The sequence below is a fragment of the Vicugna pacos genome, chromosome 23 (assembly GCF_048564905.1).
Source record: "Vicugna pacos chromosome 23, VicPac4, whole genome shotgun sequence".
In the NCBI taxonomy this organism is placed as follows: Eukaryota; Metazoa; Chordata; class Mammalia; order Artiodactyla; family Camelidae; genus Vicugna; species Vicugna pacos.
The window spans coordinates 34485243-34509884 of record NC_133009.1 but is presented as its reverse complement, the minus strand read 5'-3'; the positions used below and the strand labels follow the sequence as shown (position 1 = coordinate 34509884).

General features: G+C 37.7%; 1 protein-coding gene across 1 annotated transcript in view; it reads left to right on the top strand.

Moving 5' to 3' along the window:
• KCNT2 (potassium sodium-activated channel subfamily T member 2) overlaps window positions 1-24642 on the top strand; it is a 173817-nt gene that overhangs the window by 10244 nt on the left and 138931 nt on the right. The window contains exons 5-6 of the mRNA XM_072948260.1: window positions 23021-23201; window positions 24394-24558. Coding sequence (XP_072804361.1) covers window positions 23021-23201; window positions 24394-24558 — 346 coding nt within the window. The remainder of the gene's footprint in view (window positions 1-23020; window positions 23202-24393; window positions 24559-24642) is intronic.

Below are 24642 nucleotides of genomic sequence, written 5' to 3'. Positions count from 1 at the left end.
ATACTTTTATATGTATATATTTGTAATATGTGTACATATTTGTAATTTGTATATATGTATACACATTGGTTTATATGTATATACATATGTATATACACATTGGTTTATATGTATGTACATATATAATATATACATTGGTTAATATGTATATGCATATATATATATTAAATTATGGTGAGATTGGTCATAATTAATTGCTAGTAGGTTTATCAGTGCTTTTCCAAATCAGAACTTTTAATACATACATTAGATTTTAAGCCCCCCACATTTGGGAACTAATATTTGATGAAATGGCTGTGTTGTTCATGGATCTCACAATCTTAAAATTACCTGTTTGGAAAGCTGCTATATGGTTTTAAACTGTATCTTCTCATCATTATTAACATTACAAAGAACTGTCATTAAGCATCTGTCTATAACAGACACAGCGCTCAGTGCCAAACAAATAAAAATCAGGCTGCCGACCCACTCTCCAAAGGGAATGTGCTCAGAATTTCTTTTCCTGTCATTGTGAGGGAACTGGACTAATCTTTCCACATGTCGGCTGTGCAGCACTCCTGATCAACAGTGCACACTTCCAAGACAGCTGGGAATTGTGATTCAGCCTGTGTCTCTGTAACAAAGCAGAGACAACTGGTCCATCCGGGAATTAAGTCCACGACTTTAGCTTAATTATCAACATATTCTAACCAATAATAAGTACTCTGATTTATAATGCATTTGGTGTTTCTAATTTTACACTAGGAGACTTGTTTTTGCACCTGCTTTGATATAAACTTGAATTTTTTATTTGAATATCTATTACATATTTTTGTATTATTTAGTAGAGTTGTAAAGAGCTGTATTAGGTTAATGGATATTTTATGCTTTAGTTCAACATAAAAATTCAGTTCATTTCCACAGTCTTATTTAAGGAAAAATGAACCTATTAATTTATTGTTTTAAATGTCATCTAGTTAAACATCATTAACATGCAAACGTATTTGGGTTTTTCCTGTGCATCTTTGATTAATACTTACTAAATGCTGGATACTTTAGTTCTTGAACTCTGTTTACTGATTCGACTCTTAAGGCAAATAGCTACTTGGGATGTGGACAGTGAGAAGCTAAGTACCGTATGTAGTGTGGAGAAAGTCTTATAACGTGGTCCAGTGGTGTATACCAACATGATATTTGATTACTAGTTTTGTTTGGTCACGTTTGTTTTGCTTGTATTATAAACAATTGACAGAAAGTCCATTTGTCTGAAGATCTGGCAACTGACTAACAGCCCCCAGGTTTGTATGACACTGGAACAAACAGAAAACTATTTGTCCCAACTGAATAAATGAGAATCCAGTTATTACGCAGTTAACTAGCTATGTGGGGTGAATTCAAATTGGAAAAAACTTTGGAATATAAACAACAATGATGTAATTATTGTTATTAATAATTGATCAATAATAATAATAAAGTATTGTTAATATAAAAATCTAGGAAACATGATTTTGGATTAAAATTCTGTAGCAAAAAAGCGATTTTTGAAATATGATATTAATTACTTTCAAACATCAGATACTGAGAATAATGGTTGCAATTTTAAAGGGTTTCTTTGTGTTTGGCACGTTTCTGAGCAATTTACATGTATTAACTAATTTAATCTTTGACAGCATATAAAGTAAGTTCTATTATTCTCGTTTTATAGATGAAGAAACCAAGAGGCACAAAATAGTTAAGGAATTAACAAAAAATGCATTGTGTGCGTCAGGGCTTTGGGTGGGGTGTAGTTGCTTTTCTTGAATTACCAAGTTGCAGTGCATGTTGACTTCAGATCAGTGACTTCTGGCATGATTCACTAACCTTTTTTGCATAGACAGAAAGACAGCGCCCGGGAAAGTGAGAACTTCCTTTTAGCAGTGGAAAAACTGGATTTCTCATTACTTCAAAAGCAACATCTCTCCTAGAAAATGTAAGATCCCAACATCCCAAAATATCTTAAATTCCATGGGAATCCCAGGTTTTAGACAGACACTCTGCAGGAAGTGAAATGATTACTTGGAACAATTTAATTGATTTTCATTCAGTAAATACCAAAGTGCAAGTTGCGGGCTGGTTTGAATGCTAATGTCTGAAATTACAAGCATGAAATCAAAGTGTTCGGTGTTTTCAGCACAGAATGCCATTGCTAATTAAATTTTTCCAGTAACTGTGCACATAAGTGGGATTCATAGAGAGTTCATAGATATTTAAGGTTATTTATTTCTGCCATGTAACTTTTTTTTCTGAAAACATTTTGTTATACAAATTGACATTTACCAGGTGGTGGAAAAGTTTACAGTCTCAATATTTCCTGTCATTTAAATTAATGTTTTCCTTTATAAACCTTGTCAAAGCTTGAAAAGCTTGTATAACTAAATGTATAGCTAACATTTTAAAAGAAGCAAATTTTAAAAAGCACTAATTACACATGATTAGAAATTAAGATGCCTTTGTTACTACATTTAGGATCTATTTAAGTAAACAAGTCAATTATAACTTTTCAGTCGTTTTAAAGAGGCTTACAAGAGAGTCTGTATTTTAAATCCTAATTAAACATTGTTCAGATTTTGGTTTAGAAGTATGTAACACTGAAATTATTTTGCATGGATCTGTGTCAAAGATAACACTTAAGAATGTTTTGTAAAGAAGCAGAGCTCACAGTAGACTCTCAAATGCAACATTCTTTGTGAAACATTTGAAAAATAAACTTTTTCTAAAACAAAAATAATAATTACAAGCTAATACTGAAGCTTACAAAACTATTTAATTCACTGAAATTCTTTTTATATTTGAAATAGATGCTTATTTACTATAAGTTTTCAGTGCCTATATATTTTTCTGGTTTTTTTATATTGCCTTCTTTTTATGAAGCAACCATGTATTAACAAAAATCTACATACGGCATTGTGAAAGGGGAGGTTGACCTCCTTGCAGGTTGGGGCTGAGATGCATGGTGAATGTCATGCTGCATCCCTGTAGCCCCAGCCATCCGTGCCCTGGGAGCTCTGTCTGGGACAACTCCATAAGCCTTCCGAGTGCCCAGGGCCCGTCTTCTAATTCTAGTTCCTATCTTTGCTAAAGGTGCAGGTGTGAGTGGTGTGAATGGTGCACTGTGAATGGTGCTCTGCTGTGAATGGTGCGCTGTGAGGCCGTGACTCACCTGGGCTCTCTCACCTGTCCTCTCAAGCAGTGAGGGAATGCGGTCTCCTCCAGGTCAGGACAAGCTAGGTACTGAGTTACGCTACCTGCGGGCTCCTCCTTGTGAAGGATGTGTGAGAAACCTTGACCCAGAATAGCTAGCTTTACCATCAATTAAGAAGATGCTCCGTTTGTGTACAGTTAGTGCTGAAACTTCTTCATTATTTGAGTGCATAGCACTCAGGTTATAACACAGTTATTTTTGGTTACTTATTATGAACTTCTCCAAGTCCCATCTTAATGACGTGTGTTGTCGTACAGAATGACTGCGGAGTTGCTTTCTTTGGTGAACTCTAAGATGTGCTTGATTTTTGGCATAATGGTGAAAATAAATTGGGACAGTACAATCCTGGGTTCATGTTATGCCTTTTCCATTGACTAATTCCATGATTATACCTTCATATCATTTGTTGTACACTTATAAATTTTTTATGAAGGTAGAGCTCATGTTAAATGTTCTTATCACAATGATACATATATTTTTAAAAGAAGTGTTAAAAACGGAAATTCAATGGAGTCAGTGTGAAGGTCCAGTTGGCTTTCTTCAACAGTTCATGATTCGGGCAGCATCTCATCTCACAAATAGAAAGGAGCTCTGAAGAGCTGTAGAAAAGGAAAAGTTTTTAAGGGCAGAGAGAGGGTGGGAAACAGAAGTTTATTAGCAAAGAGTAGATGGTTTCAGGCAAGGTCACCTTCCTGTTGGGGAGGGCAGGGGTCCCCCCAGCACATTACCTCACTCGTGCTGACCCGGTGATCCCTGATTGACTGGTTAAAGATTATGTTCTTGGGAGAGACTGAAACTGCAGTTAAGACTTGGTTTGCTAACGTGTGACTTAGCACAAGTGACTCCATCTGGGTCTTGTGGCTTTTTTTTTTTTTTTTTAACAGAAATGACACCATTTTGATGGCAGATTGGATGTAGCGTGAGGGAGAAAGAAAAATTGAAGGGTGACTTTGAGATTTGCCTTTGGGAAGCTGAGTGTAATGCCGTACATGAGGATGAGGAAATCAGGAAAGGAACGGAAAGAGGGAGAGAAAGAGCTCATGGTGGCTGAGGCGCCGTTTAGAAACCTAAGGTGAGGTGTGGAATGGCCACGTGTCTGCAGGAGCCCGGAGCTCAGGGACGAGGTGGTGAACTTGGTCACCTTCGCCCTGTGGAGAATCCCCAAAGGCAAGGGGTAGAAAAGAGCATCTCGGGAATGGACAGAGTGGGTTTTCTGATTAAAAACAAAGCACAACAAAAACCTTAACAGGGTAGTATGAGGTACTGGATAAAGATAAATGGCACACTTTATCAGGAGACAGGATCTTCATTTACCTCTGTATCCAAAAAAGGTGGAAGTTACACATATAAAGTAAAAACTACTGAAAATGTAAGGAGGACGTGATAAAAATATAATTGTAGCAGAAGATTTTGATAAAGAATCATATTACTCAAGTAGATCCCAGAATATTTTTTATTTTTCACTTCTCCAAACATAGCCTCTCTATACGATCCAACCCAGATGGCTGTCTATTTTAAACCATCGTCAACGTCAGAGCTTTTATAGTACATTTTCATTATAATAAAAGCATTTTCTTACCGTCAAGCAATGAAATCCGTGCAAAATTCATACATCTTTTTCAAACACCATAAACTATTTTTTTCTCTCTTGAAGTCCCTCCTCTTTTTCTCATCCTGTCTTTCCCTCCTTACTAAGTCCTCTTCTGTTACCCAGCGCCTTGAATTGCTTAGAAAGTTCTGCGTTTCAGCTGACTTCTAGAGTCCTGATGCTCAGGGTCATGTATCGCTGCTATTCGTCTCCCAATCTTCTATTAGTAAATTCTCTAAAATATTTTCTATATTGTGAAATACGAAATAATTTAAATTTATATTTGACATAAGTAGAGAGAGGGCATTACAATTTACCCTCCTTCTGTACCGTAAAGGGTTTAGATTCGGGGTGCTGAGAACCGCATTTAGCATCGTCTCCTTCCTGTAGGTGGATTGCTGGTGCTGGCGCTGTCTCCCACCGCGGGGTTGTAATAACTTCCACCAGCGTTTTGCTATGCAAATGGCGTACGGAATATTTCTGATTATCCCTAATAATCCAGGTGCATTTGGCTTCTTAAAATACTTCTTAGTTCCTGTTAGCCCATTGAATTATTTTTATGATAGACCCTTGTTCTACCTTAATATGTAAGGTTTTAGTATTTATTTTTAGGCTCCTCATTTGCTAGCAAATTGATTTTAGGATGTTCTAAATACCTCGTTTGAATTTCATATGAGCTGCTTCCCTCTGGTGTGCCTACTGCGAGGGTGAAAACCCACTCCCAGCCCCCTGCTTTGTGAGGGTTTTTTTATATTGACGATTGAAGCACACGGTCTTCTTTGCTTCAGGTCAGAGATGCCTCAGACGCCCTAACTTTTCTCTCTGGGATTTTTATTTATTTATTTATTTTTCGGTTTGTTTGTTTGCCTTTGACTAAATCTTTTCCATGTTCTAATTATAAAGTCAAGCAGGGCCCAGTGCTGAATAACCGCAAAGATCAAGATCATTTATGTAACAGCATTTTGCGTTTTGTAACTTACAAAGTGCTATTTAAATGTAAAGAGTATTTTTCTCTGCCATAATTTGGGGGACAGATATTTAGATTAACAGAAAAAATTGTCCTTTTTAGGCTTTATTTCTCAAAGGAGCACGTGTATATGTGCAGCTCTCTGGGGGGACGTTAGTTAAAAACAGAAATTCATTAGGTTTGAAGAGTTCTTGGTTGTGTCGCCTTTTTGCTGTGTGACTTCAGTTAAGTGATAGCTTCTCTGAACCTTAATTTATTCATTTGTCAGATGGAGACAGAGAAATACCATGAAACCTTCAATAAAAGGATTGAGGCAGTTTTCAAAACAGATGTGAAATTGGATCATTAGAACAGAAGGAGAAGAAACGACAAATCAGTGGAGCAGGGATGAAGTATAAAGCCGGCATTAAGCTTTAGGGCAGCCGAGGTGGAGGAGAAGCGGATTGCACTAGGCCCTCGTTATCAGAAGGAAGGAAGCACACTTCCCTCTGCGTAATTAATGTCCCCCTTCCCAGGGACTCAGGAGCCTGCTCTGTGGGCAGAGTGATCCGGAGACATGACGTGTAACAAGTGTGGAAGCACAGCGTGGATTCTTTCTTACAAAAGTTTACATGGTGACAAGAAGCATTGGTTTTCTGCTTATTGGCTCAGTGTTTTGCTGAGCCCCCATAACAGCCTTAGGGCACTCTAAGGTAGGCAGTACTCCCTCCAGTTTAGGGAGGAGACCAGTAAGGTCAGAGGAAGGAGTTAAGGAGATTTTGAAATAAGTGGGGCACCAGGAATGAGCCCAGGTTTGTCTGATCGTGACCTGCCATCTTTACTTTGCATGTGAGACCTTAGCAGATGCTTGAAACCAATTCTTTCAGGAGACAGTGTGTTGTGGTACAAATTATGGTGCTTTGCAAGGGTTCAGCTTTATTCTGGGAGCCAAATTTGAGCATGTAGAGGGTGGAGGGTCATTTATACTCTCACCAATATAATTTTCTTTCCAGACATTTGATAAGAGTTAGAGAGAAGGTTATCGAAACTCTTCTTACTTTCCAGGACCTGCACCTCCATCTGCCTGGGTGGCTCAGAGATGCCTGTGGCTTCCAAAACCATCCATCAGCTGGTAGCTTCTGCAGCCCCAGACATTTTTGATTCTCTTTCCAGGCAGTTTTCCCCTGTATCTTCTCAAGTATCCTGCTATTGATCCAGGCCCTTAAAAAAAGTAAAATGCTCGGAGTCAATCTGCCCTCCTCCTTTTCCCTCACACTCAGCCTCTGGTCATCCAGCCAGCCTGTTGGCTCTGGAGCCGGGATCTCTCCAGGCACCATCCACCTCTCCATCCGCACTGTCACGGCTCCTCACACAGCCATTGTCTCTTGCTTGGACATCTATTCTGTCTGCTGACACTGCTGCTTTCTTGCAATAATTTCCACAGAATAGTAAGAATATTGTTACAAGTTTAAGAACCTCCATTACCCACCAATGCATTTGGATCAAAGCAACAAACAAAAGTAATTTATGGGGCTTTCCATGGTCTGGGCCATGCTAACCTCTCTGACCTCAACTTACGCCGTGTTTTCTCTGAACCACTGGGCTGCACCACTGCTTGATTCCTGTTCCCTGAAGGTATTGTGATGACTCCCAGCTTGGGGTTTCTCAGCAGTGTCCCCTTGGCCTTGTGTCGTCTCCACTTAGCTTTTGTCCCCCTGAAGGTCTAGGCTCATCTGTTAAATCCTCAAAGAAACATTTCTTAACAACCCAGTCGAGGGTCCTGACAATTGGGCTGCACCATCGAGCACCAGTGCTTCTGCAATATATTCGTCTTTTTTTTTTTTAAATCTTCAATCATTTGTCTTTATCAGAAATTATACTTATTTCCTTTTGCTTGTATAAACTATGTTAATGGAATGATACTGAGTTTGTACAGTAAGTCTGGGGCAAAATACTTGATTGAAAATATAAAACATAAAATTGATTTTAAATTCAATCCTATCTGAAGAGATGAACACTAAAGGATCCTTTATAGGTTATCAGTCTCTCCTATACCAGCCGTGTTTTATATATTGCCACCAGTCCCTGAAACGTGTATCAGAATGTTTTAGAGGTTTACGTGGCAGATGCCTAAAGACAGGTTACAGTAACAGGATTGATGTCACATAAGTCTTCCTCTCTACGTGACCCAAGCAGAAGATATTATAGACGGATTGGTCACTTAGGAAACATGGCATGGCTGAGTCACATTTCATCTTATTTGGGAGATTCACCCTAGGTAATTAGGAGCTGAATGACGAATTAGTCATTTAGTTCACTAGATTGTAAGTTTGGTTTCCTTTTGGTACAGGAAGGATGTAGAACCTACAACTTAAATTAACAAAGTGCTTTGAGGCAACTGGTTTCCTTCCTGAGTTTTCTCTTAAAACAAAAACATGCCTAATTCCACAGTTTTCTAGGAGAGGGCTTGTAGTATTTGATTTCTACAAAGTTGGAGGGAAGGGATGAGAAACATCATATTCCCGGCGCTACCTCTTATGAGGAGACAGACCATTGGTCAGGTTTTCAACTCTTTCCTCCCTAAGAGGCTGCCTCTATGGGGAAGGGAGTCGGGTTAGATCAGCTGTTCTCAAACCACTGTGCCAGGGCTCCCTGCGTGTCCCCGAACTCTCCCAGCAAGGTCACTGAAGCTGTGTCATTCTGTGACATTCACAATTGCAAAGAATGGGGCTAGATGCTATTAGAATAATGTCTGTTAAATGAAATTTTGAGCTGAGTGAGTCTCATGACGAGTAAAAAGCAAAGGAAATGGCATATTTATTTTTATATATTGGATCCTAAAAGTGCTATTTTTTTGGATGCCAAAAAATACAAAATCAAAGATTTTCTCGAACGGTAGTACCTTCATTGCAATATTAATTCCTAGCTTAATCTCTTTGAGTATAAATAATCTGATGTGGGAAAGCTCTTACAAATCTTTAAAAAATTGAAGCCATGGGAGCAAAATCTGCATTAGGTAAATGTTACTGCAAATTATGTTTCCAGTAAATTTCTTTAGTTGAGAATGTGTCATTGACCTTCTGAAACTGCTCTTTAAACAAATGTTATTGATCAGGAAAACAGTTGTAATTTCCAGTGAAAAAGAGAAATACTCATTTACCTTGGAGACCATTCTACATAGTTAGTGATATATTTGGTGCTAGCTTGCAAGCAATAAATACACCATCAATAGAAAGGTTAGTCAACTGCTCAGAGGAACCAGTCAGATACTTCTTAAGAGTGTTCTGATTTGCATATGCTAATATTTGTATATTACAAAGTTTTTTGAATTTTATCCTCTGTGAAATAGACGTAAGTTCACCCTGTCATCTCGTAGGGGAATTTTTTCAGTTGATTTTAAGTAGAGATTAAGCATTATGAATGTCAAAGGGTTATTATTTATGACAAAGTTTTCCTGTTAATGAACATAATACCTTAATAGTACACTTGAAAAGTTGTATTCAGATGAGTTATTACACAAATATTGCACAAAAAATGAGTCACTTTTGCTATGAGAGTAATTCCTGCCCCGTACAATGTGAAGTATCGTGTTAAGCTCTATGTTTTCTTTTCCTTTTGGTGGCTAATTAAATCTGGCCCATTTCAGATGGGATACAGTAATAAGCCTTATTTTATGCCTTACTTGATTTCCAGACACTGTTGACCAGAGGCGGACTGTTTGGGCCTGGTCTTGTCACGTGGTGCTAACTAGCAAAATGTCCCTGTGGGAACATGTCAGATGAGTGTAAATCAGCTTAAATTAGCTGATACTTATTTGGTGCCATTTCATATTTGACATGTGCAGAAACGTGTAAATTAGCGTTTATTTTACTAACTTCTTGATAGTAAAATAGAAATGCATTGTAAATCAGACCTTTTCTGAATCGAATTGAGATGTATACATATTTTTATCAACTCTAAATATGAATTTGTCTTTAACTATATAATGGTGTGTCAAGGTAATATTTTATTGGTTACACACTTCACTCTTGAGAATTGAATAAGATAACTAAAGAAAAAGTCAAGCAAAAAATAAATTGCAGAGGGGCAAGATCTCCACCTAGAAAGTGCTCTGGGACTGAATTCAGTAGCTTTTTATTAACATCCATTATGTCCTCTGCTCAGAGCTGAAGCTTCGCTTGGATGATTTGCATGGACAGTGTCTGAAAGGTGATTTGTCACCCTGGAGACTCTGAGTCTAGTGGAAATACAGTTGCTGCTCGGAGCAGTGGTAGCCACTCAGGGCATCAGCGGACTTTTATCAATGAGCTCGACACTGCTCGAATTGACCACATTCTCTCGCTTAAAATTCTTCATTTGTGTCTTCAGAGTCTTCAGTGCAGTATAAATTCCTTGGTGTCGTATACAAAGCAATTTATAGTTTGTCATGTCTCATGACTTCACTGTCTTCCTCTCAAGGCCATCCTGTAGCCAGATTGCACTGTAGTAAATGCTTTTCACAGTTGAGTTTTTAATGCAAGATTCTATTTTATCTTCTTTGCACCCAGTAGAAGTTACTTTGACCTGTTTGGGACTTGATTTGGGGGCTTTTCCTATTAAGAATACTCTTTTTTTTTCTTTTTTAAAGTAAACTTATGATTAAGATGGAAAAGTACAAATAAAGAGGAAAGTGGAATAGATATCATACTTTTTGTTTGTTTTTGAAATTTTAAGCCTTAACAAAGGAGGGGGAAAAGGGACTATGATCCTTAGAGCTAATGACCTTATTCTATGATTTTAGTACTAGGAATGGAGCAAAAATATATTTAGAAGGGATCTCTGATATCAAGATAGGACTCAGAAAGCCAATGTAAGTCACTGGTTTTAGTATTTCCCATATTCTAGTAGTAAATATTATTTAATACTTCGCAGCTTTAAAGTCAGAAAAGTTTACATGAAGAGTGACTGACACGTAACATGGGGGGCTGTGAGCTTGCGATGGGTACGCGGGGCACCAGTGCACACACTCCATAGGTACACGCACACATGCATACTCTTTTTATGTCTTCTTCCTCTTCTGTAACATTTCATTAAATCACATATTTTCTCAGCAGTCCGTCCTCAGCCCTTTCGTTTCACTTTATATTTTTCTCCTAGGACTGTATCATATATTTCAGCTATATTTTCTGTAATCCCCTAAACATTTCAGGATAGTGCGGTATCTGTGTGTAGATGAGCTAAAATCCAGGCGTGGCTGATAAGCATGTGAAGGATTCTCATCAGGGACCCGTTACCAGGTTACTACCAGTTTCATGCATCAATATCTGTGTCATAAGTTTTACAAATTAACGTAAAGGGAATTAAAGATAGTTTTCAAGATGTGTAGTTGGCAAGAGAGTGTTGTTTCTGCCTCTGCATAACTGGATTGTAAGCATTCGATGCACACAGCAGCCTAACCCTTTAGGGAAGGGGTGCCTTAGGTCTGCAGACCCTTGCAGACTCGTTCCTACTCTGAGCATTTTGTGATCTGATTCCACAGGCTGGTTCACAGAACCTGCCCTTGGTACATGTTCAGATTTCCCTTGGGGTGAACCTTTTTGTCAGTGTATTTGTTGTTCTGCACAGAAGGACGCGAGAACAGCAACCCCTTGGATCTTACAGAACAGGGATTAGCAAGTGTTTTACGTGGCAGAATTTGATCTATGATTTGCTCTGACTGTCCTTGGCAGCAAGATTGTGAGGGCGGGGGTCTGACATCCCAGCTTTTCGTCTTTACTCTGGAGGTTGCAAAAGTGCACCAGAAAGAATCCAATCATTGTGACCAGACTAGTGGCCTTAGGCCAGTTTCTATGGCTTTAACTGTGTTCCTTACAAGTTAGCTGTTTTTGTGACATTTTCTCTTAGATTCCTCAAACTAAATATGTCCAAAAGCAAGTGTGTGCTGTGTATCCCCCCCGGTCGTCCATCACTGAAATAGCAGCTAGTGTCCATGCTTTTGGGCAGCCCTGGAGAATAGAGTCATTCTTAACACCTCCTGTTCTGTTACACGACGCCCAGTAAAAATAGTCCCATGGGCTTTATCTCTTAAATGTCCTATAAGTCTTTCCACTTCTGTTTCTCTCAGTCATCACCTCACTCATCTAAACTATCACAACGTCTTTTTTTTTAATATATTTTTATTGAAGTATAGTCAGTTCACAATGTTGTGTCAACTTCTGGTATATAGCATAATGCTTCAGTCATACATGAATATACATATATTTGTTTTCATGTTCTTTTTCACCATAAGTTACTACAAGATATTGAATGTAGTTCCCTGTACTATACACTATGAACTTGTTGTTTATCTATTTTATATGTATTAGTTAGTAGCTGCGAATCTCAAACTCCCAATTTATCCCTTCCCACTCCCTTCCTCCCTGGTAACCATAAGTTTTAGTATGTGTGCTGACAAAGTGAGCACAGCGTAAGTTTGTTTTCTATGTCTGTGGGTCTCTTTCTGTTTTGTAAATAAGTTCATTTGCCTTTTTTTTTTTTGGATTCCACATATGAGCAATATCATATGATATTTTTCTTACTTTCTGGCTTATTTTACTTAGAATGATGATCTCCATGTCCATCCATGTTGCTGCAAATGGCATTATTTTATTTTTTATGGCTGCGTGGTATTCCATCGTATAAATATACCACAACTTCTTTATCCAGCCATCTGTTGACGGACATTTAGGTTGTTTCCATGTCTTGGCTATTGTATATACTGCTGCTATGAACACTGGGGGGCATGTTATCTTTTTGAATTATATAACCTCTTGATAGCAACAGCCATGTAACTGGTTTACCTCTTTCCACTTTGGTTCCAACCAAACATTCATCTCATGGTGATCACAGTGACTTTTGGGAAATGTAAATGTGACTGTGTCACCACACACTTGCGTGATGCTTGTTTAAGATCTTCCATGTGTTGTGGGGTGAATACAGAACTCCTTCATATGTTGTAACTTTCCTGCTCCTTTATGGTTTCCCTCATCTTTTCATTCTCATCTCGCAACCTTTATTTTTCCTCTGCTCAGAAGTCCTGCCTTTTTTTTTTTTTCTTCCTACTTCCTCCGTCAGACTAACCTCCCTCTTCCCTAGAATGCTCTACCTTCTCTGCCAGGTAAAGCTGACTCATCTTTTTTATGTTAATGTAAACATCACTTTTTCATTGAATCCTGATCCCTGATTAGATCACATTCAATTATGATAGGAAATCCTAGCACTGGAGGACTCTTCTTTGTTTACGTCTATTTTCATCACTTTCTGTCTCTTCCACTGCACTTTAACCTCCATCAAGGAAGTTGTCAGTTTTTCTACACTTTTTTCTCCCCTAGTACCTAGTACTGTGCCCAACTTAGTAGCCCTCAATAAATAGAACAGATAAATGTGAAACCTTTTCAAAAGCGTATGACCTACAGCACGGCAAAAACAAAATTACAAGCCCTTTATGGAAGCTTCGGGAGAGAAAAATCCTTAAAGTTCTCCAGAAAGCAAGTAGTAATGAGTAAGTTTTCTTTTATTAGTAAGAATGTAAGACGATTAAGTTTCACATTGTCTTTATTTACTGTCTTATCCATGTTTTTTTTTTTAAATACGAAAGTAACTTAAATAGCTTTCTACTGGTGATACAGGTCCCCATTTTTTCTAGTAAGGGTTTAATTTCTTAATATTTAGTCTTCTAAAATGGGAATGTCAAGGACATGATCCTGATTTTACTTGATTCTTGACCTCACCATGTTATTTATTCCTTTTGGCTGTAATGATTTTTCTCCGAATTTTCACCAGTTTAATCCATTTGATCATCTGTTGCCTTGTTTGTCTATTTCCTTCACAGTTGATAGTAGAAAATACATTTTGCATTGACATGCAGTAGACATTTTAAAGTAAATGATTATGGATGACTATGAACACCCTCTCAGCATATAACCTGAGGAACATAGAACAAAACACTGCATGTGACTGGAAGTTCTATCTTTCATGCCATGAATGGAAACCCCCCTCTTCCATCTGCGTGCAGTATATTAGAAATGGTCCATAGGCTGATGGGTCTATGAGTAATTGAGAGAGACTGTTCAGCATATGCTTTTATTTTGTTTAGGCCATTAACGATGAAAGGAGAGGAAATGGAATACACTGCACTTCAATGTAATTTTGTTAAAGGAAGTATATTCTATAGGACTGGTAATGGACAGTGTGGAATCCCTTCAATTGAGGAATTTAATATCAAAAGAACACTTACCATTCTGTTGTGTAGCGTGTGGTCTTAAATAATTTCTGGCTCTTACCCTGGTGATACTTCTTTCACTAAGTGAGGGAAAGGAAAAAAAAAAGCGATTTAAAATACAAGAATTAAGATGTTAGCTTTTCTAAATGAAGGTGTATTTAGCTAAAGAAATAAATACCTTAGTCTTTTTGTTTCTAAATTAATTAGAAATAAAATGTTTGGTATAATATAAATCATGGCTTTATGTATTTAGTGCAAAGTGGGTCTCATCCTTTTTTAATTAAATGGTTATGAGTTTCACCTGAGTGTTTGAATAGCTTCTTTAACTAAAATTATCCTTAGTAAGATTTAATGGTATTCCAGTGAACAAAAAAAGCAGAATTTAGAATTTTCTTACTGAGGTAAAATTTGGAGTCCTGCTTTCCACAGGACTCGCTCGTTTCTGGTGATCCACGTGTCAATAGTTGCGGTGCTTATGCACGTGTTTGACCTACTCCCTTGGCTTCCCTGTGAGCAGGGACAGGACTCTTCTGTGCGTATCCAGCACTCAGCATGGCTGCCGTGGGCCCGGATTTATAAACTGTACTTTGTTAGATGTGCTTGAAGTTGAGATTTGTAGGAAGTCAGTAAAGAGCAAGGCATATTGATTCTTGTGGATCTATGGAAAGAATGAATGGAAGTTCAATCCAAAATGCCTGTTTATGGCTTTTTAAGTACTATTAAATTGAGAGTAAGGGCAGAGATGGAACACTTCTAAAATGTCGCATTTTAAAATTTTATCTTTTGATCTCCATTTTAAAAAATCCCCCAAACCAAAACAAAATGAAAAAACTTCAGAGACTGACAGTTCACTGTTAAATTTCTTCAAGCAGCAGTAAATCCAGTGTGGTGTAATTCAGGGCATGGGCAAAGGTACAAAGTTACCTAAACCATTTAATGATTAAGCTAAACAAACCACAAGCCCTGGGCTGATGTTCTCATGTTTCAGCTCATAAAACCCTAATACTTCAAGATATTCTATCAAGAGTAAGAACTTTGGCAGATGTTTGGTTAATCCTATGAAAATTATACTACTCTCGGAGATTTGCAGTCAACAGTAACTCATTAAAGGAATCTGAAAAGTCTTTTGCTGAATAAAATATACTCAACTCAGAGTTGCCAGATGTATCTGACTGCAGACCTCTGTATCTACTGCCAACTCGGCTTTTCAAGGAACATGTATCGGAGATAAAGAGCTACAGACCAAGGTCTCTTTGAAAAAATAGATACAAATATCCTTTGCCAAATTCAAATCAAAAGTGCATTTACATTAAAAATGAAAGCAGAACAAACAAAATACCAAACAGGCAACAGGATTAATGCTAGATATTATTACTTCAAGAGTTGGAAGGACTGGAATGATTTTGATTTCTTATTTATACCTTTATTATTTATCTTGTAATAGCCAGTGAGTGCATAGTGCTGTTTTTTGGAAGCAAAAATATTACAACTGTACAAAAATGACCATCAAGTAAAGTTTACCCAAGGAGTGTAAGTATGGTTTATTCTAGGTACATATTAATAGAATACTCGGACATAATATCTTACAGAAATGATAAATTCAACATATCCAAGAGTAAAATAATTTACATCCCTTTCCACCTACAAAATTTTTTCTAATATTTCTTCTTATGCCATTATTATTTATTGCCTTCATTACCTGAAAATCAGCAAATATTGGTTGAAAACCAAAGAAAACATTGTATCTCTCATGAGCTGTATTTGTTTCATAGGGTTCTCATCATGTAGTCAGTCTGTTACCCTTATTGATCGTGAAAGTGTTGGATGATTTGAAATCCCGAGGGCATTTCTCTGTTTCTGGTGCATGTTGGTGGTGATCAAGTTCGGAGGAGGGATTTAAGGATCCATTTGAGTAGCTGGCATTTTTCCTTTAATTTGCATAGTTTACGTGCATGTTCACTTGATTTTTAAAAACGTGCCAAAGTCCAGACTGTAAAATTCCTCAAGGATTTTTGTTCTGTGACAGTGATCTGTAACATAGACATGGTCACAGCTGAGTATTCATATCAAACTGACTGCACGAGGGCGGGAATGGCTGTGTAAAATATTGCTGAAAGTCCAGTTTGAGCTCAGTGTTGTAAATATTGACCACGCTTATGCAAAACATAAATATGTGCATGGCAGGACTTCTCTGCTTCTTGAAATTCATAGCATTTCAAAAAATAGGTATGTTTAATTTTCATAAGATAGAAAATCCACATTATATAAAATTAAATACCTACTTAAATAATAGCAGTGGGTATGAGTTAAGTGTAAAGTATAAAAAAAGAAAATTCTGTTGGGATTTTTGCAAAAATATTTAACATTTAAATCTGAAAAGATCACACTGTGACGATCTGCTTCGTAGTCACATAGGTCAGTGAACTCTGTAGGTAAGCACCTAGGTAAGAACCCGTATGACGTACATATATGCAGCCTTTTATGTAATTGCAGTGGAAGTTCTCAGTGATAGGTAGTCCTTTTTAAAGCAGGTCACTAGCCCATATAAACATTTTGGCCCAGAAATAGCGCTCAACCTTTTTCCCCTTATTGCGTTGCCGAGAATTGGTTGCCACTTCCCGTAAATGACAGCGGTGAACCTGCCGAAGGTCAGTGAAGACGGCATGGCTCTCTTTCTAAATAGTTAAAGATTATGGGTTTACCCTGCAAGTTGCCTAACCCTCCTTTCTGGAGCCCTCCACCCTTGCCCGTTTCCCCTTCCCTAGCAGTTGACAGTTGCAGTGTGGAGAAAAGGTCGGACAGGATGATAGCTACTCATTAATCCGTGGTGATTTTCTGCAGCTAACAACTCTGTCAGCAAATCCAAAGCAAAGAGAGTGGACAGGCTGTTTTCTCATCCTCACTCTTTCTCCATGGTCCCCGACTCTGCTGTTAATAGTACATTTGTTTTTGTCAAGTGGAGAACAAAGGCTCTGTAACACTTCTGTGTGGATATTTGACCCTCACGTTTGACCCATTTTTCTGCTTCTGTTTCTTTTGTTCTGCGGCTGTGACATAAATGACACAATTATGGCAGAATTCTTTGAACATTCTTTCGTGTCAGGCATTTCACTGAGCTTTGGCTCATTTAAATCTCACAATATCCAAATGAAGAAGTTAATATTATTACATTTACTTTTCAGTTCAGAAGCATGAAGTTCAAAAAAGCTTAAGTAGTTTCCTTCAGTTAGCATTAACCAAGTTACAAGTTACATGTTTGATTATTAATTTTTGGTATGATTGCTGGTAGTAGTGTTATAAAGCTGGGGTCAAAATCATTCACTTTAGATTTTAGAAACTTTTTTTGTGTAGACGAAGGTGTCATACACATATCTGCATCTCTAATGTACAGCACAGGGCCTGGCACTAGTAAACCATCAATAAAGGATTGTCTGTGAATAAACATGACTTAACGTTATATTAGGATGTCCTTTTCCCATTATGAAACGTTTAAGTAAAGTATTAGCACCTATTGGTTTATATAGGTTGTTTCTTTCTCATTTAAAATGTATAGGTATTTTTACTGTAAAGAATTTATAAGAAAATTATATTCATTTGCAACTTTCCATTTCATAGTTATTTACTGCAAATGAATCTAAGTAACTTGTATGCATTTTAACTAAACAAAAAGCTAAATAGAACATGGTTAATACTGGTTTATTTTTATATATGAAATTGCATTACATTATTTAACTGCAAATATTTAGGCGGGGAATACAGGCTAATAAACAAAAATTCATTTGCAATGAGATACCCACTAAAATCAAATATTTTAAATTAGCTTTTTTTCCCTTAAATATTACTGCCCAGTCCCAAGACAATATTAAATGTGATTACTAGAAAATTTAATGGTAACAGAGTGTTTACTAATATCTACCAGCTCTGATTTAAAAAAAAATCCTGTATTATTAAATTCTTCTGCTACTTTCAATTGAGGATATAATTTAAATAGTTTAACGTGGGCTTTGACTGACTAAAAAGATGTATCTCTTTTACAAGAAGACAGACTAGGATATTTTGATTATGAATGTGCCGTATTTGAGCACGTTCTTAGATTTATATTATTAGAAAATCTGTGCCCATCATTAAAATCTCTTCTGGGTACAGACACAAAATAATAATTAACTGAAATTCATCAATTATGATCAGGGAGAAGAGGCAGTTTTCATTTAATAATGGCTCCAGAGACATCTGTGAAGGAAGTAAGATAACAATCTATATTAAAATGGATTATTATCATTGAATAGCCTCAAATCTTTATATAATACATTGAAGCATTCACAGTTCTAGGAAAAATAACTAACATATAAGTGAAATATTAATGTTTTTGCATCATGGGAATCAAAGATTTTTCAGTGCCAAAACTGTCTTAGCCTCAATAATTGCATAATAAAGTAACAATAAACTGTCCATGTATCTACATATCCTGAAGATACACTCTTTCCATTCCTTCATAGAAGTAGCTGAATTGTTGTTTAGAAAGATGATTAATATGCAGAATATAAAGATACTTGTATTTGAATGTTTGGGATAGAGCAGTGATACATGCTTTCATATTTCTTTACAACATCCCTACTTGTGTCACCTGTAACCAAAATAGTACTGTAATAAGTTGGCAGATTCTCTTAACATTCTCCACATGTTGCATATAAATACTCTGTAACTGGAATCAGGAAATGATGCTGCGGCCATATCATGTGATGAGAGTAGCCGGGCTCTGCCTTTTTATTAAACTTCCCTATGCATTAATAGTTGTTTCATTTTCTTATCATTTTAGGGGTTTTCATATCAATTTAGAGAGCATTAAGGTATATTGTCTAAGTATAAGGACTTAATAAATTAATTAATACATGTGTGAAAGGCTCGCATGATTTTCTCAGGTCAAGTAAATGGCATTTTATGTAAGGATTATAAAAAATGTAAGTATGGATTGAACTACAGCTATACCAAGGAAATTACATGCCTTGGGTTATACTATGGTTTATTCAGCAATATTTATTAAGATTTATATAGGTTGTGATGTGTTATCATTTACATGGTTTGGTAAATTGAAAAACACAGTCACAGTATTTTGTAGCTCCTCTCATGAAGAGATGGAGTCTACTTCCACACTCCTTCAGCATGGTATGATCTTGTGACTTTCTTTGGCAAGTAGAATGGAGCAGATAAAAGCTAGTCTTAAGAGGACTTGCAGCTGCCATGCCTGCCCTGAGACGATAAGGAAGCTGGATGAGTTGATTGGAGGCTGGGAGGTCACGTGGAGAAAACCAAGGCACCACAGCCAACAATGGTCCCTGCCATAGAGTGCAGGAGTGAGGCCATCTTGGACCCTGCATTCTGGCCCATCTCCAGCTGAACACAGCTGCCTGAGTGAGCCCAGAAAACCAGAGAAGCTTCCCATGCAACCCACAGAATCATGTGAGATGATACGTTGTTACTGTTTTAAGCCACTACGTTTGGGGGAGTTTGTTATGCAGTAATAAAAAAACTGCAACGTATGCATGGAATAATTTTTGGAGTTTATTTGTATGTACTATTTGAGTAGGGTTTAATTAGGTGTTTATTTGTTTATGTGGCAGTTAGTTACCAGGTAGTTGCTATGCGCTTTGTTTAAGTGTTGTAGGAAATAAAAATATAAATTGAATATAAATACTGTCATAGAGACTGATAATAGTTGAGTAGGGGTGAAAAATGTTGAACACTAAATATAGATACTTCTGTAAAAGTGTAGCTGTCTAAGTCGTGAACTCATGCATACTCTAGAAATTCATCAGAAGGACTCTAACTTGGGGTTCAACGAAGGCTTCATGCGGGAGGTTGTATTGGAGGTAGGGTTTCAAAAAATGGGAATTATTGTAGGAACTGGGGAAAGTGGGCTTTCAGTTGAAAAGATCAGATTGGGCAAAAAGTAGACATGGGGGTGGAGGTTATGTATTATGATAAGTAAACAGTCTAAATAGTAAGTAAAGTGGAGATAAATGAGAGGAAAGTGGGGGAAAAAAAAAAAAACAGATTGGATCCAGAGGCTGCATTCTGGTTAATTCTATATGCACCACGTGTCTATTGCTGGTAACAAACTGCCCCCAAACCCAGGACTTCGTTGTGTCTCACAATCGTGTGGCTGATGAGTGGGGCAGTTTTTCTGTTGTTCTTGCCTGTGATTTCTGTTTTGGCTTCGGTCGTGTGGCGGCCTCATTGCAACTGGAGAGTCCAACACGGCGGCACTTGCAGGTCAGGCTGCTGCTGCTGGCTGGCAGCGGGGACGTCCTGGTTTTCTCTGCGTGGCCTCTCATCCCCCAGGAGATTGTCTGGGGCTGCTGCACAGCACAGTGGTCTCGGACTTCCAAAGAAGTGAGAACAAGAGCTTGACGGTCTCCTGAGGTCTAGACTTTGCAACCCACGTAACATCAGTGCGGCAATGTTCTGTTGGTCCAAATGGTCATTAGGCCAGTTCAAATTCTAGGACAAGGAGAAACAGATGGCACACCGCAGTGGGAAGGACAGCTGTATCATGTTGCAAGGGAGGCTGGACATGAGGAGACTTGACGTGCTGGCAGCTGTTACAGCAATCTGTCACACCATGGACTAGAAGGCTCCTCAACTGAGAATGCAGTTGTTCCTTTAAACCTGAGATTGATACATCCAAGCTGTGTTTAAAGACTATGAATATGGCCCTTATGAGTGGGTTACATTAGAAGGATAGACTGAAGATCAGGAGGCGAAATAGGAGACTTTTCTGGTAGTTCAGGTCAAGATAATACATGTCTGAATTTGGAAATAATCATTTTCAGTCCTTAAAAATAAATAAATTATCTTTTTTTTCCTCATTCTATTTTCTACGGAAGAGTGGAAGTTACTCGAAGTTGTTTACATTCTCGGATATAAATTGTTTTAAATAAAATAAACAAAGCTTATTCCACAGAAATGTCCATTGTTGTCGAACAGTTGTTCTCTTTGTTTGTGTGAAGGCTTCTACTGAACAGCCTTGGAATTAGCTTGGCTGTTACATTGCGTCGGGGCAGCTGAGCAAATACGCTAACATAAGGCGACCCACATGACCTGTCGGCTCACACTGAATTCCTCCACCTAGAACGAGGCAGTTGTGCTGAATTGTTCTGGAGACGTGGAGTTAACAAAATGGAAAAAGAAAAAAAAAAAAAGTATCTGCCTCAGAAGCCAAAGGATGACAAATACCCAGCTGTGTCTCTTCTGTCCCCTGGTTCATCTACTTGTGTGCCTGCCCGTCTACCTGACTATCCAGTGGCTTACCCTCTACCTTAAGAAAAAGATTTAAGATAACTGAATATTTATGAGATGTAACTTAGGCAACTATGTAGATATCTTAAAGGCTAGAAAAGGAATTTCTAGAGTTTAAACATTAAATGGCACTTTTTCTCGATCTGCATAATCAAGCGATGTCTGCTTGTTCTGCATAGAAGCTGGAAGGAGGACTCAGATATTCAGAAGCCTACAGCGATTTTTTGACAGCTTTATAGAGGTGTAATTTACATACCATAAAATTCACTCATGATACGTGTAAAACTCAATCGTTTAAATATATTTTCAGAGTTCTGCAATAATCAGCATGACCCAGTTTTAGAACATTTCCATCACGTGTTCCCACCATCAATCCCAAGCAACCGCTAATATGCTGTCTCTTATCTGGACATTTAAAATAAATAGAATCCTACACTGTGTAGTCTTTGACATCTGGCTTCTTTCATTCAGCATCTTTTTGTAGCTTATGCATAGTGTAACATGCATCAGTACTAGGATCCTTTCTGTGGCTGACTTTTTGTGTTGCAAATCTCATCTCCCTCCAATCTGGCATAGCCTTGCTTTTTTTTTTTTTTTTTTTTTAAGCTAGTAGCAGTGCTATTTCTAATGCTGTTTTAACAATTCTACTTTGGGAACATCTTGTAACAATTTCTGTGCTGCTCCCTTGCTTTCATACCATCAGTTGCTTTGTACAGATAACTGATCTACTAAGGAACTCCCTTTGAGGGTCGCCTGGCAATAATTAACTCCTTAAACCTTTCCTAAATACAGGTGGCCCTCTTTATCCACAGCTTCCACTTTTGTAGATTCAACCAACCACAGATCGAAAATATTTGGGAAAAAACTTTCCAGAAAGTTCCGAAAGACAAAATGTGAATTTGCTGCATACCAGCAACTACTTATGTAGATAAATAGTTGCTGGTATGCAGCAAATTCATATTTGCATTTTATTTACAACATTTACATAGTACTTAAATTGTATTAGGTCCTGTAAGTAATCTAGAGATGATTTAAAGTATACAAGGGGGAGGGTATAGCTTAAGTGGTAGAGTGCATGTAGGTTCAATCCCCAGTACCTCCTCTAAAAAAGTAAACCTAGTTGCCTCACCATACAAATAAAATAAAATAAAATAAAAAGTATACGGGGGGAAGTGCATAGGTTATATGTAAATACTGTGCCATTTTATGTAAAGGACTTGAGCATCCGCAGATTTTGGTACCCGTGGGGGTCCTGGAACCAATCCCCTGTGGATACTGAGGGATGTTGGTGCACACACACGAAACATATACACATGTATATGCCATGCATATATACTTAAAAATATCTCTTTGATAAAAAAAAGACTATTGACTGTCGCTATTGTGACAGGGAATCAGCAGCTTCTCTGGTCTCTATGTTTCCTTGACATGCATTCAAAAAGTTTGTGTAAGTCACACATGAAATTCAGTCTATTCATTTTACATACTATTCAAACATACTTTGTGATCTTTCAGCTATAGTTTTTGGCTGCTAATCAAAATAAGACTGTATCTGTTTGATGTCGGAAAAAAACCTTAAAAAATTACAGTTTCCCAAACAATATCGTGCAATGTAAGACCCCAGCTGCTGAGTGGCTTTATGAAAGGTGCTTTGGCTTGCAGAAGAGTGTTGATGAGAAGAAATGTGCCTAATTTGAAGTTTTTATTTGTAATGTACGTTTGTTTCTTTAGCATTTGTGGAATCCAGCATCTGGAACGAATAGGAAAGAAGCTGAATCTCTTTGACTCCCTGTACTTCTGCATTGTGACATTTTCTACTGTGGGCTTTGGGGACGTCACTCCGGAAACATGGTCCTCCAAGCTTTTTGTTGTTGCCATGATCTGTGTTGCTCTTGTGGTCCTACCTATACAGGTAAACACGAGCATGTTCAATTTTATAAAGACGTGTAAAGTTTTATGAAATCAAACCTTCCACATTTAATTAAAAAATACAGAGTGGCTGATTAATCTAACAGTAATGTATTCACATGTGCTATTATTCTGTCTAGTCGGTTAATTAAAATTTTCTTAGAAATGGCTCTTGATATTATATTAGAAACACTGAGTTTTTTTTCCTCCAGTCACCATTGATAGCTCACATTTTATTTCAATCCTTTACGATGCGTTCTTTCAAATACAGAGTGTGTAACTATGTTAATTCCAGGACTGTAGGACAGTATAGTTTTTAATTATAGAATGATAGCTCAAGGAAATAAACTTGTGAAGAGTTGATTTCTCTTGATTCTTGAAAATAAATCTAAAAGCCATATGTTGTAATGAATAAAAATTGATTGCATATGTTGGACAACTAAAACAAAATCTGAAGATGAAATGTAGCTACTATGCAGCATTTGGAGAATGGATAAGGACACAGTAGAGGGATATAAAATGAGGCTAAAGTTACATAGAGGCAACCTTCAGCTTTTTTCTACCATGAACTCTGGGTGTCTGTGAGAGGGCGGTCGGAAACAGGATATGGCCAATACAAATCAAACTTGTGTGTTTCACTGTACGGCCATTGGCCACAGGTGTATCTAAATACACTTTACACAGGTATAAAAATGATCTTCCCACCCCTGACCAACCATGCAGTGTCATCCTTAATATACCCTCTACCTCCCTTACGTACCAGCTACCATATACCCAGAATGTGGCCTTGCGTGTCTGGTAAGGGTGTCCCCGACTTGTACGAGCCGTAGGCTGAAGTTGACAGAAGAATGTGGGAGACATTCCAGTGATTCTTTTCTCTTTGACTCAGTGCATAATGTACATAGCTCCATATTCTACTGGACTTAACGCAGAGACATAAACCTTACTGCCCAGTTACGATTTCATAGGGAAATCATATTGATATGTTTCCTTAAAGACCTGAAGGTCGTGGGAGGCATTAGCAGGCTCTACAGCAATCCTATAAAAAGCCTTTTGTTAAACGGAACAGTGATCTTTTGAAACGCAAAGAGTTTCATCTAAGGAATTGAGCATGTGTGGTGAACAATAGATGCGTTGCATTGATTTTTATTTTCATGTCCACTGTTTTTCATTCACATGTGGGAAACACATTACAGTTTGAACAGCTGGCCTATTTGTGGATGGAGAGACAAAAGTCAGGTGGAAACTACAGTCGACACAGAGCTCAAACGGAAAAGCATGTTGTTCTGTGCGTCAGCTCACTGAAGATTGATTTGCTCATGGACTTCTTAAATGAATTCTACGCTCATCCAAGACTGCAGGTACCTTTAAACGGGTCATACCTGCTAACATATTGTCAAAGTCAGTGATGGTGCCGCCTGTGTTCTGAGGGGTTTTTATTTACG